Source organism: Globicephala melas, chromosome 4, assembly GCF_963455315.2.
Source record: "Globicephala melas chromosome 4, mGloMel1.2, whole genome shotgun sequence".
Lineage (NCBI taxonomy): Eukaryota > Metazoa > Chordata > Mammalia > Artiodactyla > Delphinidae > Globicephala > Globicephala melas.
In genome coordinates this window covers 5633796-5654194 of record NC_083317.1, presented here as the reverse complement: position 1 = coordinate 5654194, position 20399 = coordinate 5633796, and the positions used below count along the sequence as shown (strand labels likewise).

The following is a 20399-nucleotide window of genomic DNA, read 5'->3' as shown; positions in this document are numbered from 1 at the left end:
AAATATTAAATAGCAAGTGTTTTAAATAGTATTTTAAAACAAAGCTCTGCTTTGTTGGTGCCTGGAGAATTCTCAGTACTCTGCCTGGTTTGCTGGAGACTGACTGAGGACGGCTGAGGACCCCACTCAGCGTGGCCTGGAGGCTTTGGGGTCGAAGCTTCACGGGAACACTAGTGACATTCCTCTATTACCAGAGGGACACTAGATAATCTCTCCCTTTCAATTCAAATAAGATTGCTTCTGAGGTTCAATTTGAAGTGTGAATCAGCGGATGTTGTCAGAACTGCAAATAAGTGAGAACATTATCCAAAAAATAAGGAAAATGAATATTTTTTTGATCTTGATAAAGCTTGGGATGGCTAAAGTGCAAAGCACACTGGCTTTAGTGCCAGGTGGATGGGGGCTGCTGTGTGTTACTCCCCATTGTGAAATGCTAGAGTCCCTCCAGTCCAAGAATCCATTGATGAAAAACATTAGCAATTTAATGAGAGCTTTTGGGGTGTGGACACAACTGTATGAATTGATAACATTGGTACATATTGATTGAAAATGTATTTCAGAACAAAAGAAATATAGTGCTGAAGCAATGAAATTCCTTATCTGTTAAAGACATGGTTATACTCTTGTAATAGTATCTAGTTTGTTAAAAATATGATGATGCTAACACCTACCTCTCGGGTTGTTGTGACGATTAGATGAAATAACACCTTGCATAGCACTGGCATGGTGCTTGAACAGGTAAGTACTGAATGACTGACAGCACAGACTGGGAACACAGAGCATCTCTTTATGGTGAACAGTAGAGTCTTTATAACCTCAGAAATTAGATTCAGTACTCACTAAGTACTTACTGGGCACCTACTATATTTCAGGTACCCAAGTATCACAAATACTTATATTTATGATAGTGAATAGCGAATTCTGCTTTCCTTAAGCTTGGAAGTCATTTGATAGTTCACTGTTGGGAAGCTTAATATCTATTGGATCACAAACACTCAGTAATGTGAGTATTTAAAATCAGGGGACCTAGAAAAATTGATGAGATTTTATTTTCAGAATAACTATCCTGATTTTGCTAATGTGATTTTCTTCTTTTTTTTTTTTTTGGCAGAATCTAGCTATCAAAGTGAAATAAGGTAAGTTTGAGATCACATCAGTTTTCTGAAAATAAAAAACAAATGAAAACCAACCAACACAGACACACAGAGCTGTGGGATTTTAGGATTATGTTACTCAAAATTAGGTACTAAAAAGGGACAACTCTGAAAAACACATATGCCAATCACAAACTCATGGGGCAAAATTAATTGCAGAATAAAATAGGTAGGTTCCTACTGCCTAAGTTTGACTTGCTCACTTAGGAAGGTGGAGTGGAATTTAGTTGGTGTCTGGCATTCACAACTCTTTCCACAAGAGGACACTCTGTACTGTGACTGTTGGCCCTCCTGCTTTGAGTCAAGGCTAGAGATGTGAGGGCCATTTCAAGGATGTCAAAGAACCAGGCAGAGGTCCTGCTGGAATTTTTGGGGTGGTAGAGACAGTGAGACCAGCTGGGTGACTAAGGCAATGAAACCGAACAGGCAGACAGATTAGGAGTGTTCACAGCTCACTGTTCAGGGCGGAGGGACAGAGAAATTCCTGCCATCCTCACGGCTGTCCAGAAGTAACTGCAAGCACTTTTAAGGTAACTATGTCAAGCACTTACTAAAGCCAGTTTCAATGTCTGCAATATTTACATAATTATAAATACACTCAGGGGAAGGATTTTTAGACAGTGGTGATTTTGTTGGGAGTGTTAAAACCCCATCTACTTTTCAGTATTTTATTAGATAATTTTAATATGTGAAATGTTGTGATTTAAAATATCTTCTGGCTACGTGTGGTGAAGGACGATGTATGTAATCATCATGTAACAGATACCATCCATTTTCCCTCGACCCCAGTCACTCCCTGGTGATAACGTGGTTCGCTTTCTCTGAGGATGCCACAAAGCAGAAATCTGAAAATGCACCTCCTTTGGGGCCTGACTTGGGGCAAGAGGAGAGGAAGGAAAACTGACCTCTGTAATTATACTGGAATTTCTCTCAACTGCTATCACCAGCAGGGTGGCGGTCTGAATTCTTCTGTTCGTCATTATTGACTGTGTAATGTCAATTCTATTCTCTGGGATCTTAGGTGATTTCAAAACGTGGTACAGTGATCAACAGCTATTCAAGGCAGTGGGTAGAGAACAGCAATAACAATGGCAATAATAATCATGACACAAGTAGCGACAGTAAGAGCTAGCATGAGTGCCTAGCATGCGTGTCAGGCTATTTTACACTTGGTGGAGGTTATCTTCCTGAATTCTCCCAATGATTTTATGAGACTGTTTTTCCATTTGGTAGATGAAGAAGCTGAGGGGTATAGGGAGGTTAAGTAATGTGCTCAGTATCTCCTGTCCAGAGAATGGAAGGGTCTGAATGTGAACCAGCTTACCTTGCTCAGGGCCTGAGCTCTTGTCCGTGTGCAGATCTTACCCTTAGATCCAAGTGCATTGGGCCCAGGGAAGAAAAATGGGGCAGCTCACTGGGGCCCCTGTGTTGTACCTGTTTCCCCTCCCACTGGGTCAACAGTGCTAACTCTAGCTGCTCACAGATTTCTACTGCATTAAAAGAACATATATATATATATATATATATATATTTCGTATATATATTTTTCCTATAGGATCAATGCATACTTATTTTAGAAAAAAATTTTTAAGTAAAGATAGTTTATAAAAAATGGTTTTAAAATCACCCCTAATTCTATTGCCCAGAAGTAACTGTTACCTAAGTACGTATATATTTACACATATGTGTGTTCACCAAGATACACACACGTATATGTTCTGTGAAATTTGGATCATAATAAACATCATTTAATATCTTTCTCTCCTCACTTGACACTATTCTGAAGATTATTTCTGTTGACAAATACTTGCCTGCAATGTTTTTGTTTCATTTGCTTAATAAAGTTTTTTATTAAAATATAACTATAGAAAAGTACACAAATCGTGAGTACGTAGCTTGATTAATTTTCATAAAGCATGTGGACCTGGACTGCTGACGCAGAACTAGGACACCCCCAGGACCCCAGCCCCTACTCAGGCCTCCATGAAATCATCTGCTGCCTCTTCCTCAAAGGTCATGTCTTCTGACATCTATCCCCACATCCCCAGAAGTTAGAGTTGTATAAACTTGATATAAATGAAGTCATGTGATATGTCTGCCTTCTTGAACTTCAGGCTGTGAGATCAATCATATTATTGAATGTAGATGTCAGTGGTTTCTTACTATATAATACCAAGTAAGGGGTATATAAGCAGTTGATTTTTCCATTTTACACTTAAAGGGCATTTGGGACCGTGACGAACATTACTGCACTAAGCGATCTTGTGTGTGTCTTTTGGTGACATGTATACCAGTCCTCATTCCTGTTTTGTATTCTGTTGGGTATAATCTATTAGTGCAAGCTGGGTCATAGGACAGGTATGTGTTCAGCTTTAGATGATGTTACCATACAATTTTCAAAGTAGGTGTAGCAGTTTACACTTCTACCAGCAGTGTAGGAGAGTTCTCACCTGTAATAACTTTTACAGGTGGCATGGAATTCCACTTTAGAGATGCATTGTCATTTATTTTACTAGTTCCCTACCTATGGCTGGGCACCTGTGTTTGCACTTTTGCTAGTATAAATAGCTCATGAATGAACATTCTTTCAGATAAATCTTTGCACATACCCTTGCGTATTTCCCTTGCTTATTATAATCAATTCTTAGTGGTTAAGCATAAATATTTAAAAATCTTTGGGTATCCATTGCCAAACTTCTTTCCCCTGGGAAGCTGCACCAACTTCTGCTTTATTTCAGAGGCAGGCATACTTCTTCTATCAAGGACCAGATGGTGAAACTTTGGGGTTTTGGGGGCCACGTGCTCTCTGTTACAACTACTCAACTCTGCTGCTGTAACAGGAAAGCAGCCATAGACAATATGGAAGCAGACGGGTTCCAGTAAAACTTTATTTAAAAAAACAGACAGGGAGCTGGATTTGGCCTGTGGGTCATAGCTGGCCAGCCCTGCTTTATCTGGTCACTGGTGTCTGAGTGTTGAGTACCAACCACCAGGGGACTGGAGTCTATGGACCTATCATGATAAAGTTCCATTTCTCCCCATAAGAGGAGGGTGCGAGACACAGGGCATCCACATGGCCGTGCTGGTGGCTGTGAGGGTACATCCCGTTGCTAGCCACCCTCCAGAGGCCAGTGCCTGAGCGTCGGCCTTGTGGTGAGTGCATCGTGTGTGAATGCTCTGGGTGGAGTAGTGAGACACGAGCGTCCATTGCTGATTAACATTTGGCTTTTTCAAATGGTCTAATTCTAGGAAATCTGCAAATATGAAGACAAACAAAGACATTTCTGGGACAAAATTAAAAAGCGGGAATGAAAACTATGGCTACAGTTCAGATGAGCCATGGACCACAAGTCAGTGGCCAGGTGGGTGCAGCGGAAAGATCTGGAAGAGAAAGTGTCCGGAGAGAGGCTGACCCATCAAACACCGGCTTCTGAAGGCGGCTGCCTTAGTGGTTGGCGGTCATTATTTGGGGAGTAATTTTTAGAAGAAAGCGACATTCCAGAACTAGAAATATTCTAGGAGAAGATAACAGTCAAAACCCACCTATTTGTCTAAAGTTTAAAAGAAATCGAGGTGGAAATCTTAAGAATTTTTTAAAAATAATTTTTTTCTCAGTGTTTTCTCTCTTTTTAAAAAAATGCTTCTACCTTAAAGTGTGTGAAGAGGCATTTGAATACATTGAGGGTAACTGCCCCCAAACTTCAATTAAGTCTGAAATTCAGCAAGAAATCTTTTCCTCTTCAATCTGACAGTCATAAGGTGGGGGGGGGTGTCTCTGAAACCACTGTCACTAGTGAGGGACAAGGGTAGTATCTGAACCAAGATCCTTTTGAAAGCAGTTGAGAGAAAGAGAGATGGTACAAATTACCCCTTAGCAGTTGGGGAGGGAGACTGGCCCTCACAAGTTGCCGGCAAAACAAATTCCAGAGATAGAGTTTTGGTTAATTGATTCTTACCGAGAGGCTAGAAAACTTTTGTTACTGAGATTGGGACTCTATTCTTGGCAACCCCATAATTTCCATTTTTCCGTGGCTGTCTCCTATGTACATTCCAAATTGTATGCTTCAGATTTAAAAGAATTCCACAAAGCATAGACAGTTTCCTTTGATAATCTGATCAAAGCCTCTTGCAGAATTTCCTGTGATAGAATATTTATTCATTAATATTTTATATGATTAATTAAGTAGCTTGACCAAAATCATGGCCCAAACTGAACCTCTCTGGCTCCTTTTTTTCCCCTGTGTTTATTTCCCTCGACGAGCCATTATAGCAATGGATTCATCTTGTCTCTGGATGAGACTAACCTGTCAAGAAAGGAATCGATTTTGAGTCCTTTTGCTATGTTTTTAATTTCATTAGAAAGATAAAGTTCTAAAAATATGTAACCTCAAGTAAACTTAAAAAAAAAAACCGTGTGTGGTTACAGATTATTGATGCCAGGGGTACTACTTAAAAGCAAAGGTATTTCTTTATGGATTGGAATTGGTAGAATAGGTAGTGTGGTTTTGGTCACTTGTGACTCTAAAATTATTTTGCTGTTGCAGAGACTGCTTCTCTCCCTGCAAAGTCCTCTGAATCCAGTGTTCCAGAACAACGTGTCAGTAGGCAACCGTATCAGGTGATTCAGACATTCTTCTCCCTTTTGGACTTTTTTTTTGCTACTTAAAAACCCTTCCCCTATGGTAGGTGATTACATTACATTCATGATGGACAAAAGTGGCCTTTGCTCACCTCCAAGTCAACGGGCCAGCATGGAGGAATGGGGCTGGGACACGTAGTATCTCTTTGTAGTGGGTTTTTTTGGGAAAGACCAGAAGTTCAGTTGGGGGCTGGTAATCTTGATGTGTCAGTTAGACGTCCACACAGAGGTATGGGGCGTGCAGATGGATGTGTGAGTCTGGGGCTCCAGGCAGAGGCATGATCGCAGGTGTTCCTGGTTGCTAGGCAACTTTCGATGGACACCTCCTTCCAAGGGACATTAAACATAAAGAAAACCATCCATTAGGAACCGTGAGGATACCGTACGTTCATTTTCCAACACTGAGTTAGCATTGGTTGTCACTCATGAATGAATTAGAGTTCATATGCAGAAAATATGATTCTTTATATCCAAAAATCATATTAAACAAATGTGCATATAACCAGGACCATTTTCTGGCCTGTGCATCTTCAAAGGAGAAGTACTGGGATGCGATTCTGCCATAATGTCCCCAGTGGGTGTTTTCCCCATTTAGCTTTTGGGAAAGCCAGACTCACAGATTGGGCTTCCGGCAGTTTGCTGGATCAGGTGGCCTTGGCTTTGTTCTGCCTTGGAGTTGCTACTGGCCTGAGGAGCTACTGCTGAGCGTGTGCCTTCGAAGCCCCATCTTTCCTTCCTGGCGTAGATGTTCACTTGAGTTTCCAGGCGGCTCCAGGATGTAATATTTCTTTCTGCGGTCGGGATTCAGCTCCATACATACAGCTTGCCAGTGACGTGTGCCTCCCAGGCCTTTGGGGGGAAGGGGAGCTTTGATTGTTGCTCAGCCATGTATCGGGAGGAATGAAATGATGCTATTAGCGGCAACCAAGGTAGCCAGGCGGGAAGACGTATGAGGGGTCTTCACAAAAGCAGATGGGCCTACGTGACAAATTGTGAGCCCCTGGTACGAGTTCAAGCTACTTCCTCAGGCTGGGTGGCAGGAAAATAGAGACATAAAATTCTTCCCATCAAGGCTGCTCTCTTGGGCACATATATCTCTTGACTGTAGAGATGCAACCGTTTCCCCTTCGAAGGGCTGGTGGCTTGACTAAGAGATGGTGGGCGAAAGGGAGTAATTGCTGGGCTGTGAAGGGTGTTTCCTGTCAAGACCCCCCGACTGGACCTGAGTGGGGAATGCAGTCTGATGAAGAGGCTCTCTCTTCCCCAGCGCCAAGCATGGTCACTCCAAGAAGACACTTAAGCCAATCTTTACTTCCGTGGCCTTTCTGTGGTTACCTTTTTCTGTTCTGTGTCTTTCCACCTGACAAGCCACAGTGCTCAGGTCTGCAGTGGAGGATGGGGCAGGTGGGGAGGAGATACAGAAGAGGGTCATGTCAGTTGATTCCCCTTGATATAAATGAGGAGAAAGGGGAAGTCCGGATGCATTTGGATACAGGAATGGAGGATGACGTTTGGAGCTCTGAATGGGTGCTCTTAAGCTTGAAGTGTTGTTTTGAAAATATACAGGGAGAGAAATTTAAGAAGTTTCTGCTACTTAGACATGTAACCGGTTAAATAATCTATTGGTGGAAAAAGCACAGTGGCCGTTGAGCTGCTGGGCCCTGGGGGCTGGTAACACACATATCTGTGTTTCTTGAAGTGTTTGTAAGGCTACTAGGGAAGCAGGGCATCTTGGCCAGAGCACCAGGGTCCTTAAGAAACAAAGAGGATGAAAGGAAGATGAACTGTTTTTGCCTGAGCTAGAAACTGACAAAGGGTTTTTAAATAGCTGGATTTTTCTAAGCGAGGGAACTTGGACAAGCACATTTATGAAGAGGCCTATCTTTGGTCATTAAGCTAAGGGTGCCTTGCCGGTGTGGGCCCAGGCACTCTGTCCTGGATGCCCATTTGAAGAACCTGAACGTGAGATGTACTGTGAGCTATGCTTCCCGTGAGGCACTTAAAGGAGGAGGGAGCAGACAAATATCATATAATATCACTTCTGTGTGGAATCTAAAAAAATGATACAAAAGAACTTATTTACAAAACAGAAATAGACCCACAGACACAGAAAACAAAATTACGGTTCCCAAAGGGGAAAGGGGGAGGAGAGACAAATTAGGAGTTTTGGATTAACAGGTACACACTACTATATATAAAATAGATAAACAACAAGGTCCTACTGTATAGCACAGGGAGCTCTACTCAATGTTTTGTAATAACCTATGAGGGAAAAGAATCTGAATATATATACATTGGGGCTGGCCAAAAAGTTCATTTGGGTTTTCTGCAACATCTTATGGAAGAGCCCGAACGAACTTTTGGGCCAACCCAATATATGTAACTGAATCGCTTTGCTATACACCTGAAACTAACATGACATTGTAAATCAACTGTACTTCAATTAAAAAAAAAAGGAGGGAGGGAACAAGATGGTCAGTAGAGGAAAGGGCTGGGCCTTCAGTAGGTCTCTTCTGTGTCCTTATTCCAAAGAGGACATAGTCCTGCATGTCATCATCTGGCCACTGAAGAGCCACCAGGTGGTCAAGCCATAGCTTGTAGAAGTAGGTCCAGGCGACACTTAGCCAGAGGTTCCTTTAGAACTTGCCAAGGCCGGGTCTGCAGCCCAGCCTGGTCTGTGTGGCCACGCCCCCTGCTGTGCAGGCTCATGCGGACTTTCCTCGGAACCCCTTAGGCCACAGAGCAAGGACAGTGCAATTTGTGCTTTCTTTCCTCATAAACTTTCTCCATGTGCAATGAGCTTTGCTCCCTGGAGGGCCCAGGACAGGAGAGCTCTTCAGAGCCCCGTCCTTTGTCCTTTCATCCTGCCTTCCTCTCCACTTGTCTCCGTGTGACTCATTTTGTCCACTTTGCCGTCCTTGCTGCTGTGGGGTGTGGCCACCCACGTGGGCCTCAGGGGCCCAGAGCAGGTGCCCAGCGAGACTCCTGCCTGAGAAGCTGGCTTGTTAGAGCTCAGGGTGGTTGACTACAGATGACACAGTTTTGCAGAAAATCTGCGCTAGGCTCAGGTCCCGAAAAACCTGTCAGTTAAACCGAGAGAACTCAAGCTGTGAGTCAGCCTGCAGCAAAAGCGCAGCCCAGGCTCCATCACTGTGGAGCTGGTTGGGTCAGATGCAAGTCCTGTGGGCGGAGACAGGGTGTGCATGACAGCAGCTAAGGCTCCTGCTCTGGGTCAACAGGTCTCACTCAGAGCAGCGCCATCTTGGCTTTGGCAAGTACAACAACTCACAAGTCCGCGTGTGCGTGTTCTCTCCACGCTGTCTCCTCTTCTGCTCGGCTGGTGTCTTATTTGCCCTCTGCATCGCAGGAGGTCGTACGTAGTGGACGGCCATTGGCTACACACAGTCTGGCACAGCATTCATTCTGGGCATTCCTTACACAGTAATTCCTTCCAGTGGAGAAGGTTCTCAAAGCCCAGCATTGTGCTGTCACCAACAGGGCGACACCAGGAGCCCGTGTGCCTACGGACTGATCACCACAGTGAAATCATGACAAAAAATATTATTTGACAAACATAGACGAGGATGCAACATTTTGTTTTGAATCCCTGAAGAAAGATACATGATTCCAGGTCAAACGGCCATTTGGCTCCTTTGGAATCTTGGTCACTTTGGGTTTTCTTCAAGGCTCTCTCGTTCAAACATGATCCAAGAAAGGGGAAACCCGAAGGGCCTGGGGTGCTTAGGGGACTCACGCTGTGGCCTTTGGGATGTCCAAACTCTTGGCCCCCACCTGCAGACTTCCTGTCTCAGTAGAGCTGGGGAGGCAGCCTGGGCATCTCTGCCTTTTAGAGCCAGCTGAGGGGGCTCTGACACGTGGCTAGATTGAAGTGTTATTGGCTGCCTTATAGTAAGATGGCAGTGGGGCTTGCAGGAGGGAAGAGTGCGGCTTTGCCAAAGATGGACTTGCCTACTTTGTCATTTCACCCCATCCAGTACTTATGATTTGCTCAGAGTCCCAAGGCATTCATGGTAACCACACTGGGCAGAGGCTGTACTGGACCCCTCCCCGGGGTTGATGGTGCCTGTACTCTTGCTGACATCATGTGGACTCCCTTACAAGGAGAGAAGGCCCTGGAGTCTGTGGCCGTGTCTGCTCAGAGCTGCGCACAGTTGCTGAGGAGAGGGCGGTTTTCGGGGTCACTCCCACCCAGAGTTCCACCACCTGTGTCTACATCTGCAGGCTGCAGAGAGCCTGTACACGCTGCGTCTTCATCATGCATTGCCAAGTACGATTTAAATTACATCCTATGCTCAACAGTTACTAGAACAGGAGCCTGGATTCTTAATGCTTTAGGAAGGGGTGAAACCCCGTCGCCACGACACCAGCCCCCCACGACTCTCGCTCCTCCGACATCCTTCCCGTTAAGGTCTGGAACGCCAGAGGCCCACTCTGCTGTGGGGAAGGGCAGCATGGATGTCGTGGCGAACCTCTTTTCTCAGATCTCCAGTTGTCTCCTGACGCTTTCAGTGCTGACCGTCCTTGAAAACGTCAGAAGTGGTGAGGGCTCAGCTCAGGGACAGTGTCATCAGGGACAGTGTCATTGGGGACAGGCTGTGGGCTGGAGGTTGGCTCCATAGAAGGCCAGCCACTGTGGTCAGAGGCCACAGGGGGCCATGGCTGATGTAGGCCAGGTCCATTGGGAGTTGCTGGCTTGTAAACCGTGGGAAGACACCCCCGCTAGCCGCCTGGAGCACCTCCCATGCTCATCCCTACCTCTCAGCCCGCTGCCTTGCCAGGGTGCCCCGTGAACTTGGGGCTCTTTACCAGAGGCTGAGATGGAGAATCCTCATTCCTATAACCAATGGGCAGAAATGCGGGAAGTGTTTCCTGTATCCTGGGTACCAAAGAATGCTCACTGAGCGTGGAGGTGCAGCCAGCACCTGGAGACACACTTATCTGGGTACCTGCTCATCGAGCCGTGGTCCTCAGTACAGAGAAGCCCTTTGGGGGCGGGGGGAGGGCTTGTTAAAGTGCACACTCCTGAGTCTGTTCCAGAATTTCTGGATCAGAATCTCTGGAAGATACGACCGAAGAAAGGGCATTTTTACCTTGTTCCCCAGGCAATCTGCTTTAAGGAAATTGTTTTGTGGCTCAGCGTGAAGACAGACACGTATTGCATTGTTTCTAAGGGAAAGTCATTCTGAGTTTTGGGGGTTTGCTTACATCTGTGCATTTGGAATGATCCGTGTTCACAACCCCACTGCATGGCGCTTGCCACAGAGCATGGAGGATCTGAGATGCTTGTGGTGGGGCTGTGATGAAGATCAAATGGAAGCGTCTCAGCACCAGAATATTCCATAACCACATGGCACCATAGCTGAGGAACACTTTTTAAATCTCCCATGTTTTAGGTGGGTCTAAGGCACATCGCATTCAATATATATGAAGGATAGAAAGAGGATTTGGGGCTGTAGAGACCCCAGAGCATGCACTAAATTTTAAGAAGGTTCAGAAGGTAAAAAAAGAGACTGATTTTACAAACTGACATAAACCAAAACATGCCGCTTTTCTACACTGATTATTTCTATCCTGGCTGCATCTCCAGTTAGGATATATAACACCGACATTATTTTCCAGACAAGAATTTCTGTTGGTGAAGTACAGATAACGCAGATGTAACTGCCCACGAAACACACTGGCACAAAACTGATAAATAAAATCAGAAATTCTTTCTGAAAATTACAGTTAATGGGAAAGGGAAGCACCTTTTATTTTGATAGGAAGTCATAGGGTTTGCAAATATTTTGCATCATGATGAATATTTCAATCAAACGATCCACCTTTTCCTCTCCTTGACTCGCTGTCAGTCCATTTTTCTGGTTATTTCAGGCAATTCTGTGTCTTTCCTCCTGACTCTTTCAGTTTTGGGGGGTGAGGTTATGAATAACTTGAAACCTGGATGATGTCTCCCCTGCTAATCTTTTCCCCACTGAGGTCAACAGAAATAAACTCTTGATAAACTTAGAAAACAACAATGGTTGGTGCAACCATGTCATGGGGACAAAAGGCAAACGACAGCAAAACTCCCAGGCATCATCACAGCAGAAGCACTGCCTTTATGGTGCAATGTAGCCCCATCAGACCTGTGGGGCTGCATCCTTGTGTGATGGGGAGTCAATGAATTAAAACCACGAGTCAGCGTGATTCCACCCCCCAGACTTGCTGACGTTCCATTGTGATGTAAATTATTTATGGTGCCCAGTTACATTATTTAAGATGTTAAATGCAGCTCGGGTGCCCTGGAGTCTGAGTCAGCATTCTCAGGGTGGCAGGAAAATACGCTGCATGTATTATATTTTATTTTAATTATTTATTTATTTTTTATGTAAAGGACTGATGACTTTTAATTAATTAATTAATTTCGTTTTGGCTGCATTGGGTCTTTGTTGCTGCACACAGGCTTTCTCTAGTTGAGGTGAGCAGGGGCTACTCTTTGTTGTGGTGTGTGGGCTTCTCACTGCGGTGGCTTCTCTTGTTGTGGAGCACGGGCTCTAGGTGCACGGGATTCAATAGTTGTGGCACACGGGCTTAGTTGCTCCGGGGCATGTGGGATCTTCCCGGACCAGGGCTCGAACCTGTGTCCCCTTGCACTGGCAGGCAGATTCTTAACCACTGTGCCACCAGGGAAGTCCACTGCATGTATTTTAATAGGGCAACACTCTTCCACAGGCATTGGCCCCTCAGAGGAGTGAGTGGTCTGCTTGGTAGTACATTTCGGAATGTAAGAGCCAGGAACACTGTCCGAGGAGACAGGTGGATGATTGACACGGAGTCAGTTCTTCAGTTTTGCTCCTTTCCTTTAGAAAGAAAGTGTGCTATTTAAAGAAGATTAGAAATATTTTACATTTTCACACAATGGTGAGAATTTCCATAGGAATATTGAAAAACAAAACAGTGAATCTTTACTGTAATTTGCCTTCATACAAACACTGGATTCTTTGAATTGGATCGCTCTTCAGGCCCTGTACTTGGGAAACATCTGCAGTGTGTGTTATTGAAAATCATAGAGGAAGGACCTGTGTTAACGTTTGTGCTCCTCTCTGCACCCTCGTTTTATCTTAGCTGACGAGTTGAGCTTCCTTCTCAAGTGTGCCGTTATGATGATCTCAACCAACTCAATCTACCCTTTTCTCTCTGTCTCCAGGGATCTGACCAGCACCAGCTGGGCCCAGCAAGTCGCCCACAGGTTTCCTTTAACGTGGCCAGTCCTAAGAAGGTCAGGAATGTGACTTTGGTATAGTACAGCATCCCTTTGGCTCCACACGGCACTTGGCTGATGACCTACATCGCGACGATATCGTCAGTGCTCATGATGATGTCATCATTGCTCACAATGGTGTTGCCATTGCTCTCCATCATCCTATGGCTGGGCTCCAGCTTTGCCAACATGACCTAGAAGAAGCGATGCTGGCATCATCGGAATGGATATTTTATAGGGACGGAAGGAATCCATTTTCCCAGCTTCTAAAGTGGAATTTGACTTTTAAAATGTTTTGAGATTTCAGTGAATTCCATAATTACTAAGTAAAAGCTGCAAATTCATCATGATCGTGCTTCTCATCACTCAACACTCCTGCTTGCTGACCCAACAAATGGTAGATAAGTCTACATCCCACCATGACATTTAAGAAGTTTTTATTATCTGAAATCCTATGAAGTGATATTTATGTATGTTTACTATGTGGGTATTATTGCATATTATCTGTGAAAAAAAGAGGATAAAAATTAGGATCAATCAGACATCGAAAATTGCCCAGAATGGGGAGCTCCCTGGTGGTCCAGTGGTTAGGACTTGGCGCGTTCACTGCCATAGCCCGGGTTCGATCCCTGGTCGGGGAACTAAGATCCTGCAAGCCGCATGGCGTGGCAAAAAATAAAAATTGCCCAGAAAATCAGGACTTATAGGTTATAAGTAATTTTAAATTCTAAAGCTAATGTGCACCTTGAGAAATATCTCATTATTGAATATTGACATGAAGACATTCATTTTTATCTGCTCCCTCATCAGTCTTGTTCTCTTGTCCTCAGATGAGTTAGATGTGGATTATGTTTTGTGGGGGACATACTCCAGCCATGAAAAAACTGGAAATGGGCAATATGTTCTTTCATAAATAAAAGGGAAAACACCAAAAAACTTGTATTGCTTTTCTTAACTCTTTACTATTCAGGGGGTAGTTTAAAGAATCATAGAGCTTAGGAACCAAGAATTTTCCAAGAAACAAAACAGAGACCTCTATAAAATTTTCTTTCTTTTTTCATGTAGAGATTTTCAGTGTATTTCGCTGTCCACCCCATCACTTCATATTTAACGTAGAGGCTAGTATTTGGCTGTGCTCTGCACTGGTTGGAACAGATTGCTATGATGGTCAGTAATTAGCAACTGCTCTGGGCCTCCAGGCCCAACCACGCTATTGCTGAAGTGGAATTCGAATTTTTTTTTAAACATTTTTATTGGAGTATAATTGCTTTACAATGGTGTGTTAGTTTCTGCTTTGTAACAAAGTGAATCAGTTATACATATACATATATCCTCATATTTCCTCTCTCTTGCATCTCCCTCCCACCCTCCCTATCCCACCCCTCTAGGTGGTCACAAAGCACCAAGCTGATCTCCCTGTGCTATGCGGCTGTTTCCCACTAGCTATCTGTTTTACATTTGGTAGTGTATACATGTCCATGACACTCTCTCACTTCATCCCAGCTTACCCTTCCCTCTCCCCGTGTCCTCAAGTCCATTCTCTAGTAGGTCTGCGTCTTTATGGAATTCAACTTTTAAAAGTGTTAAGATTGTGGTGAATTCCTTGAAGTTACCTGGTAAAAGACACAAATTCATCGTAATGATGTTTCTTATCACTCCACACCGCTGCGTGCTAATCCAGTGGTAGAGAAGTTATACAGGCAGACCTTGGAGATGTTGCAGGTTTGGTTCCAGAACACAGTAATAAAGCAAGTAACAGGAATGTTTTGCTTTCCCAGTGCATGTGAAAGTGACATTTACACTATACAGTAGTCTATTAAATGTGCCCTAGCACTATGTCTAAAACACAACGCACAGACCTTAATTAAAAAATATTTTCTTGCTAAAAAATGCTCCCCGTCATCTGAGAGTTCAGTGAGTTGCAATCCTTTTGCAAGAGCCACATCAAAGATCACTGATCACAGGTCACCATGTCGATTGAAAAAAGCTGCACAGCCTAAAAGTTGAGAATTATGTTTTACCTGGCAGATTTTCTGAGGACTTCAAGCCTGGAAGGCAGCCTCTCAGTGAACCCTGAGGGACCGCTCCAAAGAGGGCAGGGGGGAGCCAGGATATATAGCAGTTTTGCAGCAAAGATCAGGTAGTTGGAACATCAAAAAGTTACTGTTAATTAAAGAAAACCAGACACCTCAGGCTAAGGAATTTATTGCTTTTCTATGCATGGGAAGATGCAAGAGCCTGGGCTCATTGCAATCATTCCTTCGATGTGCACCTCAGCTCTCTGGGGCCAGCATCCTCTTCTTTCCCATCCTGAGTCCCCTCGGGGGCACCGCCTGGGGGGGGGCTGCAGTGGCTGAGGTCTTGATGGCTGCACGACCCTTTGCTGGTATGGCAGGCAGCGTTTTTCATCCACAACCATAACGAGTATAATAATAATGAAAAAGTTTGAAATATTGCAAGAATTACCAAAATGGACTCAGAGACGTGAAGTGAGCAAATGCTTTTGGAAAAATGGCACCGATAGACTTGCGCTGGGTTGTCACAAACCTTCAATTTGTAAATAATGCAATATCTACATAGCACAGTAAAGCAAAGAGTAATAAAACAATGTGTACCTGCATACTATCATGATTTTTAAAGTATTTCTTCATCATAAATCACATTTGGTCTCTACCCTGGACCCCCTCCTATGAATTGACAACTAACTCAAGGGGTATTTGCTGGTACAACGTGGGGCTGTGTGCTGTTCTGTACTGTTCTGATTGGTCGGTGCCCCTACACTACCCACTCTGATTGGGTGGTGCCCCTACACTGCCCACTCTGATTGGGTGGTGTTCCTGTTTTATAGGTTGTCAAATATTTTGTATATGCCCGCTACTTACAGGATCCTAAAAAAAAGATCACCTCTTCTAAGACTGTGTCCCTAATGTGAGGGAATTGGTCACTATTTTCTTTAGAGTAGAACTAAAATGCAAAATTTCGAAACACCATGAATATAGCTGTATCACTTTTGTCACCTACAAATCGGCACTTGCCATCTAGATTTACAAGGATTAAATTATGAGCCACTGCAGCTGCTGACCTTCAACACCTTCTGAAAGGAGTTCAGGAATGAGGCACTCTGTGCTCTAGAAAAAACTGGCAGAACAGGCCTTCAGATAGTTATTTTCAGGAGATGATTTTTATGAGCCTAATTCTTGTATCTCCGCATATCTAGAAAAGCGCTAAAATCCTTCATGGCGACGTCTGCTCCTCGTGACTAGAAGTAACCTTCACGAGACTAGCAGAAACCTTCTGCAAAAATTATGTACTTGATGGCATGGACTCCCCCTTCACCAAAGCCACATATATACTGACCTTCCCCCCTACCTCTTTGGAACAGTTTCTCAGAGCTCTCTGAGATGCTGTCTCCCGGGCTATAGTCCTCATTTTACCCCAAATAAAATTTAACTCACAACTCCCATGTTGTGCATTTTTTTTCAGTTGATACTTTCCAAAGAGTCCTTTTTATGAGAAAAGTTGACAATTCAACTGCTTAAAAGTGAGACTCTTGTTTATTATAATAACTTCTTTACTCCCTGTCAATGTGATCCTGTCTCCTGCCACCATCCTTGAATGGGTACAAGTCAAGGATAAAGCCCAGAAGGTTCAGGAGACCTTCTGGTCTCCTGTTAAGCAGAGCTGTTCAGTGAGTGAATTCCATATTCTTTTCTTCATAGTTTACTCTCTCCAAATTGCCACAGAACACGGATCCCGAGACAAAACAAATGTCATGTCATTTACACTTTTTGTAACCTTTACAGAACCTAGCATTCTGGAGGCACTGAGTAAATATTGACCTCAAACAAGTCAATACTGGGAAACACAGTATATTGAAGTATAATGAATATTTGCCATCTGCCTGCTATAAGAATCATATTCTTGTGGTTATTTTAGAAGTCGGTGGGGGGTTGCATGTAGAATATAGTTGAATTTCAAGTTTTAGACTCTGGAGAACAATGCCGAATGATCTTCACAGAAATTTCTTCAATTTGCTATGTGCTTGGTGAATCAGTCTATAATATTTTTTTCATTTATCAGGCTCGGGAAGGTTTCCTGTGTCACAAGTAAACAGGTTCTTTCTTATAGTAGCTTGTTCTATGAGTAAGTTTTCTCAAAGGGACCCCTGGCTAGTTTTTATTTTGCAAGAGGTATGGATATTTTATAAACAAAACTATCTAGAGTTTCTCTGTCCAATACCATAGACATACGTGGCTATTTGCATTTAAGTTATTTGAAATTAAGTAAAATATAAGATTTATTTCCTCAATCCTACTAGCCGCATGCCAAGTGCCCAATACCACGTCTGGCTAGTGGCTACTGTATTGGACACGCAGATTACAGCCTTCATTGTTGCAGAAAGTTTTTTCTGGACAGTGCTGACCTAGAGCTAGCTACTTGGAAATGACCTAGATGTGTCAAGGGTGGGCTCTTTTACACAAACATGCCATCCATGTTTTCTCTCAGTGTTATGTCTGTGTACTTTCCAGTTTCTATTTAGGAATCCTGCAAACCCCAGGGCAGCTCTCAACTGATAATGGGATTTTGCTGATGTGGTAGATTTATCTCTCACTCCTGCAGTGCAGAGAGCTGAAGCAGGCTCAAGGGGAAGGGGTGAAAGGAGTCAAAACATCATGGCCAAGGGTGTTTCTCTGAAAGATAGATATGGCTCTCTGCTAATAAATGGCTGATGAAGGCCCAGATATATTTAAACAAATGTTCCTCAAAGCCTTGAGTCATAAAATGCTACCCAGGGAGACCACACCTGCCCATGCTTCCAAGGGTCTTTGACCCTGGTTATGCTGTCAGATTCCAAGCCTGCCCTATGGAGTCAAGGATCTTTCATCATTTACTTACGAGTAGGACTCAAGTCATAATGTAAACACATTGAAGATAGTTGGAGAGGTCCAATAAAAGCACTTCCTTTGCTCTATGTGGCCCTGTTCTTGGAAACCAATTAGGGGCATTAAAGCTGCGTTGCCAGTTCCTAGGCGGTGATGACCTCAAGGTGAATGGAGGCTGCTGAGGATACAGGAGATGCTGTGTCAGCATCTGGGCCTGCCATTTAAGTGAGTATGATGCCCTTGGGGAAGAACACGTGTCCTGTCCAAAGACGGAGGAAAATCCTCTCTGTGGAACAGTTGAGAACATGGAGTTCAGAGACGAGAGGACTAGGTGAACGGCAAGACAGGAGGGAGGGTTCAAGGGCACATAGGATGGGATAGATGGCGGTTCAGCAGGCCTGTGAAGGATGTGTGTGTCTGAGAAGCTGTCACCATCCATAGAGCTGACAGGGTAGGAGAGGTGGCCAGCCCCGTATGGAGAGGGTCTCTGACAGTCGCTGGGCCACAGGTAGAGGGACACAGCCAAGCCCTGGAAAGCTGGCAGGGAGGGAGTCAGGTGACAAAGAGGCCACCTCCCCACTCTTCTGCTCACCAAGCCCATCCAGAGCTAGGGGTCCAGGGAGCCCACTGACGGTGTCCACATGGGATGGAGAAGGGCAAGGGCGGCCAATGGATGGGAGAGGCAGGGAGAAGACACCCAGCCAGGAGGGTTTGGCAACATTTAGGAAACAAATCAAGGCATGGAGACATGCCTTGTGCTCGTGACATCACGGGGAAAGATGTTTTGACTTGTAGGGTTCTGCTTTTTCCTCTCCTTGGGATGAATCCATTTACCAAAAGAGGACACACATGGGGGGAAAGGAATTTGGCTGCGTTGAACTTGAGTAGGTCATGTCTTCGGTGACACATCAGTAGAACAAAGGGATTGAATTGTGGACCCCTGAAGTCCCTTCTGGTGCTTACCCTCGTGGAGATGTTCACACACAGACACACATGCACACATACACACCCTGCCCTGTCTTCACCTGACATGGCCCAGTTCTTAGGCCCGAGGCTGCCCTGCTCTGAGTGCGTGCAGGCCTCCCTCATCCCTGCAGCCTTTGGAGGGAGCTGCATTCCCCTGAAGATGGTAAATATTTAATTCTCACCCTGCACAGCCTGTAAATCATGCCACAGGCCACGGCCTCGGATAAGACTCACTCTCCAACATTTATGAAGCAGGTGCCCTGGTTTCTCAGCCTGGAAAATGCAGAGTTTGGGGTAGCAGGCTGGGTCTTGAGCCGAAACAACCCCACAACTGTCTTCCTTCTTTTGTTGAGTGAGACGTTATTTCTAATACTACATTGAGATTCAGAACCCTGCGGGCTGGTGGGAAGATTTGTGAGAATCATTGCTCAACCAATGGCTTCAGAATGAGAGGTTCACGCTTGGCCTCGTAATCATACTGTGTTGACAAAGCAGAAGTTTTATAAAATTCCAGTAAAGTCTATGGGGAAAATGTAGTACAGAATGTATTGATTACATTTCTCTACAGAAACCTTAAGAATGTGGGATGTTTCACAGAGTAACTTAATTTGGGAACTCTTGGTAATAACTGCTTCAATTTCATGGCTAATAAAGTCTGTGGTCATTCAAATCATAGCACATTATTGTCTAAATCAAAAACCAATTTTAAAAATTCCAGTTGATCTAGTTTTGTTTGTTTTCCTCAGAATGTACAAATTGGACTGAAATAAAGGAAATGCAGTCAGCACGAAGGCTTATATCATGGCAGCAGTCTCTTCACAGTTGTGTGGTGTGCATGCGTGCATGTGTGTGTGTTTGTGCATGTGTTTGTGTGATGTGTATGTATGTGTGGGTGTATATGGTAGTATATATATGAGTGTGTGTGCATGTGTGTGTAAAGAGCAAAGTTAAGGGGAGAGACACTAGTTTTGTGTCTACCACAGGGGCCAACAAACTCTAGCCCATGAGTCAAACTCAGCTGTTGCTTAGTTTTATAAGGCCCGTGAACTAAGAACGGTTTTTACATTTTTAAGTGGTTGAAGAAAATTGAAAGAAGAATAATATTTCATGACACGTGAAAATTATGTTAAATTCAAACGTCAGTGTCCACAAGTAAGATTTTTTCGGAACCCAGTCGATTTTTACATGTTTTCTGTGGTTACTTTCAGGCCTGATGGCAGAGTTGAACCATTGAGACCATTTGGCCCACAAAGCCTGAGACAGTCACTATGTGGCCCTTTGCAGAAGTGTGCCCACCTGCCTCACGCACACTCACAGTTTCATGGGTTGTTTCCCTTAATCCTCGCTCAGTCCTGTGCGGTTCCAATGAACAAAGTGAGCTCATAAGCTGTGGTCACAGAGCAACACGTACACCTTCTGACCCCAGGCCTTTCGGACTTCTAGGCTGCTGCTCTGCCTGTGCAGGGCAACATCTCGCCCGCATCTCCACCACTCTT

The 20399-nt window shown here is 44.2% G+C and overlaps 1 protein-coding gene across 3 annotated transcripts in view; it reads left to right on the top strand.

Annotated features, from left to right (window-relative positions):
- The window catches only part of IGSF5 (immunoglobulin superfamily member 5), a 43280-nt gene extending 29305 nt beyond the window's left edge, over positions 1 to 13975 (top strand). For all 3 annotated transcript variants that reach the window (XM_030835443.3, XM_030835442.3, XM_070045388.1), the window contains 4 exons: positions 1112 to 1136; positions 4404 to 4516; positions 5699 to 5772; positions 13001 to 13975. In XM_030835443.3, the coding sequence (XP_030691303.1) occupies positions 1112 to 1136; positions 4404 to 4516; positions 5699 to 5772; positions 13001 to 13096 (308 nt within the window). In that variant the 3' untranslated portion in view covers positions 13097 to 13975. The remainder of the gene's footprint in view (positions 1 to 1111; positions 1137 to 4403; positions 4517 to 5698; positions 5773 to 13000) is intronic.
- Positions 13976 to 20399: the final 6424 nt, after the last annotated feature.